Here is an 8,321-nt window from a genome sequence, read left to right as displayed (position 1 = left end):
CCGTCTTCAATTCATACTGTATTTATTTTAATATGCACATAATACCTTTAACTGTGGTTGGTTAAACACTGCTTACATTGTTAATAGACTCATTTTGTGAAATGTGGCAGTGAAAGTCCATAGTACGTTATTCTGAGAATTTCAGCATCAACATCTTTTCCCATTTTGCTTATGAGGCATATCTTGTGCTCAACTTTTTACACAATGCATCTGTGTGCTTCTCACACATCAAATGCTTACAGCAACTACACAGCCTCAACGCACGCCCAAATAGGGTTAGGCAATACAACGGCAAAATGATGGCAGCACAGATTAGCAATAACTGGACTTATTAAGATACAGTGAGATGACAAAAGTAACAGGATAGTGATACACACATATACAGGTGGCAGTAGTATCGCGTACTCAAGGTGCAAAAGGGCATTGCATTGATGGAGCTGCTGTTTCTACACAGGTGATTCATTTGTAAAGGTTTCCGATGTGATTATGGCTGCACGGCAGGAATTAACAGGCCTTGAAGGTGGAACGGTAGTTGGAGCTAGACACATGGGAGATTTAATTTCGGAAATCATTAGGGAAATCAGTAGTCTGAGATCTACACTGTCAAGAGTGTTCCGAGAATACCGTATTTTAGGCATTACCTGCACCTCAGTCAACACAGTGGCCAACGGCCTTCGCTTAACGACTGGGAAAAGCAGTGGTTGTGTACAGTTGTCAGTGCTAACAGACAAGCGACACTGTGTGAAATAACCACAGAAATCAATGTTGACTGTATGGAAAATGTATCCATTAGGATAATGCAGTTAAATTGGTTGTTAATGGGCTATGGCATCAAATGACATGCGAGTGCCTTAGCTAACAGCACGACATCGCCTGCAGCAACTCTCCTGGGCTCGCGGCCGTATCGGTTGGACCTAAGGCGTTTGGAAAGAGCTGGTCAGATAAGTCCCAATTTCTGTAGCTAAGAGGGTTAAAGTCTGTGCAAACACTGTGAAGGCATGCACCTGAACTGTTTACGGGGAACTGTGCGAGCTGGTGATGGCTCCATAATGGTGTGGGCTGTGTTTACATGTAATGGACTGGATCCTCTGGCCCAACTGAACTGACCATTGGCTGTAAATGGTTATGTTCGGCTACTTGGTACCATCTGCCATTTTTCATCCACTTCACGTTCCCAAACAATGCTTATGAATGACAGTGCACCGTGTCGCCAGGCCACAGTTGTTTGTGATTGATTTGAACAACATTCTGGACAATTTGAGTAAATGCTTTCGCCACCCGGATTGCCCAACACGAATCAAATTGAACACTTATGGGACGTTATCAAGAGGTCAGTTCGTGCACAAAATCCTGCACCGGCAACTCTTTCACAATTGTGGACAGTTATAGAGGCAGCAGAGCTCAATATTTCTGCAGGGAACTTCCAGTGACTTGTCTACTCCACACCACATCAACTTGCTGCACTACGCTGGGCAAAAAGAGGTCCGACACAATATTAGGAGGTATCCCATGACTTTTGTCACCTCAGTGTATGTCACTGTGGACTCTTTTTGATTACTGAGATTTTTCCTGAGTTTTGGTTTCTAATCAGTGACTGTTTTTAAATACAATTATATTTGCGTCATTAGCTGTTCAGGTCCTGAGACTACTGCATATGTTATGATCAGCACTCTCTTCTCTTAATGCACATTCCCATCCCAGCCACTGCGGCCTACCACTGCCCAGGCAGCAGTAGCTAGGAGTTTGAATTGACTTGCTTGCTTGTGTTGAAGCTGACTTCACTCAATGGAATAACTTTGAATGAAGATGCTCGGAAAAGAATGTGTCACTTCTGAAGGAAACGTCGCAGTGGGGTTGAAGGATGTGGTGTTTAGCTGGTTCCAATAGTAAAGCACAAAATGTTGTCAGATTATGTACTTTATTTAACAAAGTAATCAAGCAGTCAGACAATTAAAATATATAGAAAAAGTATGAATTAAGGTAACTGGTATTGGCAGTAGAGACAGAAAATTAAATAAGTCTTTTGTTGTTGTGGAAATGATGAACTGCTCTCTATGGAGCATTACAAATGACAATGTGCACAAAAGGGGAGATGGGAGTACCCACTGCCCCCACAAACACTGCAGGCAGCATACAAAGCACCGAGTACCTGTGCTGCGGGAGCAGAGACAGAGGTAATGACTGCTTACAGTTTTGTACAGATGAAACTGAAATCTCTACAGTCAGAATAACAAAATACTAACATACAGTGATTCTACAGACAATATCATCTGCTTAGTTCGGCACCGGATGGAAAGGAGTCAATACTGGCCATCTCGTAGCCATTCTTTTGTGCCCAACATCCCTGATATTGTGTGTACAGAAAACCGTACAGCCTCGGGCAAAGGGGAAGAGCCGACTGATGGAACACAGTTTCATCAACACAGCAGACTCACCTCTCCACTGTGATTTACACAAATTATCAAATGAAGGGAGAAGTGGTTGCAGAGACAAAGGGGAGGAAAAACTGGTCACTGCTGATCAAACAGGCCGGGTGTCAAACAATATGTATAAAAGATTACTTTTATTATTTTTTTAAATTTCTGGGCAAATAGAGGCCACTTTCTGCTCACACTCAATGTCCTTTTACTTCAAGCTTTTTTTTTTAAAAAAAAATCATTTTACTATAAACACTAAAAACGAGAACTGTTCTGTTCAAACACAGCACATATTAGAATATCGAAAGGTGACCTACCACCAACTTCTTAAAATTAGTTCACCATATACTCAGTCGCCAATGGACAGTGGATAAAAGCAATGGCAATGGCAATTTTATGATGCCCACATTTGTACAAGATTCCCCCCCTTCCCCCCAAATAAGTCCAGACTGACAAAACTGGTAATGGAAGGTCCTGGGGGAATATAAATAATTCTAGCAATAAGGGTAACACCTCCTGAATATTAGGTACACTGAGTTGTCAAAAGGCACATAAAGGAAAGAGAGGAATTTCCTAGCTTCCAGACAAATCCCAAAGTGCAATTCCCCCACCCACCCACTCACTCTCTCTCTCTCTCTTACACACACACACACACACACACACACACACACACACACACACACGCACACACGTGCATGTGCACGCACACGGCAGCACGACTGGTTTGAGGGGCTGTGTCATGTGGAGTAGGCAGGGCACTTGAGGAGGATTCATCTTAAAGCTAATAGTAAAGTTCTTGCTCTCATTTATGAGCCATACAACAACTCAGCACCTCTAATATTTGATGAGGTGTCATCCTAATTTCTTAAATTATTTACAGACTGACAAAAATACAAACTGAAGTTCCTGCGACTATTGAAAGTCAGAATTCTTTATTTAAAGGGGTATAAGTTTTGTACCACATCAGTAAATTCTAAAGAGGCGAGGATCATACAAACATAAGTCTGAGAACAGCAAGAGGCCTCAGTCAATAACTTTGAGAACTGCATATCCTCCATGCTACGAAAAATGCAGTATGGACAAGTTATTTTCCACACTGTCATCCCACATGTACTTGATGTAACACTTTGCTACTTAGAGTCATTCTACTGCAGTCAGCAGAAGTTAATAAAACCTTATGATAGTTTGTTCCAGTACAGTATGACCTAATAATTATGAGCTACAGCAGCAAATTTAATGGTTGTACTTGTCATCAGTGAAAGCTTCATTACCACAAATCTGTGCAACACATTCACAGAGTTGCCAAGATGCGCTGCAATTTGTACTTGGGATTACACGTTAAATTGTATAGCTCATGATTAGTAGCTTCTGAATAATTCCTGATTACACAGTGGAGTGAAGCAATTGGCTCGGCTGCAGCTAAGCCACTTCTCTGTCTATCCTTTTTTCTGGAAGTGACAGCCCCACATTGTATCCAGAAATGTCTTGTTCAGGGGGGTCAGAGAAGTGGTACTGGTGAAAATAAAAGCCTTGAGAGCGGAATGAGAGTCGTACTGCGATAGCTCAGCAGGTAGAGGGCTTGCCTGTGAAAGGCAAAGGTCCCAGGTTGGAGTCCCGGTCTGGCACACAGTTTCAAAACTGGTGCACACACTTCTGCAGAGTGAAAATTCATTCTGGAGCTTAACCTATAATCTTGCAAACACTTGTGTGAGGCAATACAAAACAAATAAAAGTATCTTAAAGGTGCCAGAAGTAGAGGTCAGTGGGCATCCAGATGGATAATAAACTGAGATGGCGCCAGGATGTGGATAAGTCAAGTAAAAAGCTCAGTTCTGCACACTTTACACTCGGAAACCTTCCTCACTGTATCGACCTGAAGACAGAACTGCTGACATCTCAGCATTCCCATTAACTGACGTCGTGTTTCAACCGCCTTTCTTGTGTACAAGTCCAGTATGGTCAGGGAAGGAAATGGGCTCTGTTGTTTTAATAGGAGCCATCCCAGCACTTACCTTTGCTGATTCAGGGGCTTGTGGGGGAAAAATCTAATCACAGTGTTGGTTGTCCTGAATACCAGTCTAGGGCCTTACTCAAACCACCACCTCACTCACAAGGAGGAAAGAGGAGGAGGAGAACAAGAAGAGAGTGAGACAGACAGAGAGAGAGAGAGAGAGAGAGAGAGAGAGAGAGAGGAGGGGGGAGCAGCAATTGGGGGGGGGGGGGGGGGGGAGCTGTGATTTTGATGTCCTTTTAATCATGGCATTGTTACAGTGGGGGGCGTAAGTCCAGGCCAATCAAAGGTGGGGGAAGAGCAGACTCATTTCTTGGCAGAGGAACCATTCTCAAACTCACGAATCACAAATAGTCCTCATCCATCTCTATACCTCTTACCAGTCGTGAATTATGTAGCCGAGAGGGAACATTCAAATAAGAGCTCAACATGCTTCACCACACGCTTGTTCAGGAAGTGCAAGTGTGTTGTGCATTACAGTGTGGTTCACTATTGAAAATGCGAAAGAATATCTCGTAAGAAAAATGAGCTTGTATACTGATTACCCCTTTGAATATCTCGCAAAAAGCCCACGAAGGTAAAATTAGACAGATCTGAGCCAAAGTGGAGGCTTAAAAGTTGTTCTTCCCGCACACCATTTGCTACTGGAACAAAAGGGAGGGAAGTGACAATGGTACACAAACTACGCTCCACCACAAGAGGTTACTTGTGGTGGCTAAATGTTGACTTATTTTGTGTAAATGTGCTGTGTCTAAAGCATCACTACATTTTATACAGTAGGTAGCAGCAGAAAGAGAACAAAGATGACAAGAGATGAAGAACAATGGCAAGCATTCTTTCAGAAATTGTGTGTTGTTTGTTCTCTCAGATCCTTGCAGGATCTATTACAATAATCTAGAAGTGGAGACTGGATGTGATTCGGAAATTCCCTATGAATCGATTACTCCTTCCCCCCTCTCTGCTTTTGATTTTTACAATCTTTACAAACTAGTACAACCATGAAATTTGTTCTGCCTGTTTTAAGTCGATTAACACTGAAATGCCAACAGAATGGAATGGGACAAAACAGAACGGGGCACAATAGAATGTCACCGTCAACTATTCTCGGGAAGGGAGTTTTGATGTTTGCGGAGGGTTGGTAGCATTACCTGCTACCTTTCAAAATTAATTTAATCTCACCACACTCACTTAACTGTGATTCAGTAGTGGATAATTTTGCCTTCTTAAAATTTACTTGAATATTTGCATCGCTTTTGTGAAAGGTTGCAGGACGACTTGTACATTTTTACCTACAAGTGTGAAATGGAAAAATAATTTAGGTTTTAACAATACCCAGACAAATAGAGATTACACTGTGGACCAACAGCAATATAGAATAATGAAACAAATGTAACGCTCTTTTTTTTTTTTTAATAGTGAAAGGGCTAGTCAGGAGAAAAATCACATTTTCCTCTCAGCTGTGTGTAAGTTGTACAACGCATCTTCAGTCAAGACCATTCTTTATGATTTTTATTTTGGTCATTGATAAATTTTATTACTGCTAGTTCCTTAGTTCTGATTCTGTATTCTGACTATGTATCGTGATGGTATCTCATAACCTCATTTTCACCGTTTGGTAATGGGCTAAGGGAAACTGTGATATTCCCACACCACATGGGAAGGTGAAACAGCCAAAATAATTCACCGTCAGGTAGTCTGTTAGATTTGGACAAAATTTTAGCATAAAAGAAGCAGTTTAATCACTGGGTTTACAGCGTACTGTCTCATGAGAGAGATGTGAAAGTGAATTTCACCACTCTCTTGTTTGATAAAATGAAGAACAACACTTCCACTGTTTGAGCGGAACTGCACAGGTGCAATATTGAAGCACACTCCAGTTTGAGTTCTAAGATTTGCAGACTGTACTGAGAATTGACATTTATGTATATTTGGCAGATATTGATACAAAATCAATAAAATGGGTGAGTTCTGGATTATAGATAAACTTTTTATTTACTGAATATATCTTTAATAATCTAGATGCAGTGGGCATTTGCAGTTTCAGAAAAGCCACCATTGCAATGAAAGTATTACATTGTCTTTAAAGAAGACCCCTGCATAAGGGGGTCAACTGAAGCTACTGATACTGGATGTTGACTTTGCACCATGATGTAACAACATTGTGCTGTGTGACATCATACATGTGCAAAAAGGAAGAGAACAAAACCTTGATTATTTCTCTTTTATTCCATCTGTAGAATATTTTGGAACATAGGTTGAGGTGACGTTGTGAATTGGCAAAGCTGTATAGAAGGCTTCAGTTATTCCGTGTGCGGGATTGTAACATAATGATGACACACTGATATAACTAAGTAGGATTAATCTTCAGATCAAGAGACATAAATTATAAATATAGTAGCAACAATATAATTGTTTCTTTTTTCATATACAGATGTGTAGTTTTATTCTTTACTCTTTTTGTGGTAGATGTTTGGTTTCATGTATACTCCTGAATGAAAACAAATTATAGAAAACATAGATATTGCAGTTGAGAGGAATGAAGGAAGAAAAGAAAATACAGTAAAGTTGAGGGGAATGAAAAAGAAAGTAAATAAAACAGAGAATCATATGAATTACAAAAAATGCAACCAAAGCAGAGCACCACACATTTTATGAAAAAAGTAGAAATTTTCTTGTAGTACATATTTCATACAATGTGTGTAATTGAAGAGAAATGGAGGAAACACTATCACTTAAGAAAATTAATGTGATGTGAAGAGCATGAAGGAGACGTAACAAAGTATCTTCGTATTGATGTTCTGTCTAGTGTGAAAAGACCCGTCTTTGACAGTGAGATCCCCTTTCATACTGTTGACAATCAGTGCGAGTACACATTTATACAAATATAGGATACACATTCCAAACAGCAACTTTCAAAAAAATCAACTCAAGTGTGACCAAAAGCCGCACGGATGGTCGAGCTCGGCCCGTTTAGGATGCTGACTGCAGTATGTTCGAGCTACAGAGGCACCAGCCACTGGCAGAGGAGCAGACGGTGAATTTTTGAAGGGATAGTTTTGACAGCAGAGAGGCAACACGAACAGCTTTCAATGCCCTGCATTTCACTATGCGAGGCCTCGCAACTCATAGCATCCCCAGCTTCCGCCACTCTTCCCTCAGCATTGTCAGCTCCAGGCCTTCCCAGTGGCGCACCGGCAGCTGAGCGAAGAACCTGCAAAAGAAAACGGTAATGAGTGTACTTAACATTCTATTGATGGTGAGGTCATTTGAGAGTGTGTGTACACTTGTAAAGGGGAAGAAAACCTATCATGTCCATTTCAGTGAAACCATCCTGACAGTCTTCTCAAATGGACAGATGAAGAAAAAGGGCTAGCGAGGTTTGGGAAATTGGGAGAGATTGTAAAAGTAGCCCAGAACCTCAGGTTAGGGGACTTCCCGGACTGGATGAGAAGCAAAGACTGATTATTCGGGACTGCACTAGACAAGATTTGGAAACTTAAGAGCTTATAGGTGGAAAATAAGGTAATATGCAATACAGAGATTACTGACAAAACACCACAGATGCAGGACAAGACAGGTCAGAAAATAAGGATATAGTAAACTAAAAGGAGTGAAGAAAAGAATAGTTACCGAGAAGAACTGCTGAGAATGAAGAAATTAATGCCAAATGGGTGGTGAGAACAAAGGACATCATGTAATGCCAGTTCTCACTATATAATTCACCTTAATCAACTTTACACCTACCAAAAACTATTTTGCCTTTGAGGAGCAGACATACAAACACATAAGGGGCTTGGCCATGGGAACAAGGATGGATTCTTCCTGCGTCAACCTTTTCATGGGTCGCTTGGAGGGGTTTTCTGGGATCTAGAAACCTTCATCCCCTGGCTTCG

The 8,321-nt window shown here is 41.1% G+C and overlaps 1 protein-coding gene across 3 annotated transcripts in view; it reads right to left on the bottom strand.

The window, feature by feature from the left end:
• Positions 1 to 1,901: 1,901 nt before the first annotated feature.
• LOC126427233 (uncharacterized) overlaps positions 1,902 to 8,321 on the bottom strand; it is an 85,841-nt gene continuing 79,421 nt past the window's right edge. For all 3 annotated transcript variants that reach the window (XM_050089470.1, XM_050089472.1, XM_050089471.1), the window contains one exon: positions 1,902 to 7,639. In XM_050089470.1, the coding sequence (XP_049945427.1) occupies positions 7,552 to 7,639 (88 nt within the window). In that variant the 3' untranslated portion in view covers positions 1,902 to 7,551. The remainder of the gene's footprint in view (positions 7,640 to 8,321) is intronic.

Source organism: Schistocerca serialis, chromosome 11 (genome assembly GCF_023864345.2).
Source record: "Schistocerca serialis cubense isolate TAMUIC-IGC-003099 chromosome 11, iqSchSeri2.2, whole genome shotgun sequence".
NCBI classification, from domain to species: Eukaryota; Metazoa; Arthropoda; class Insecta; order Orthoptera; family Acrididae; genus Schistocerca; species Schistocerca serialis.
This window is presented reverse-complemented; position numbering and strand designations above follow the sequence as displayed.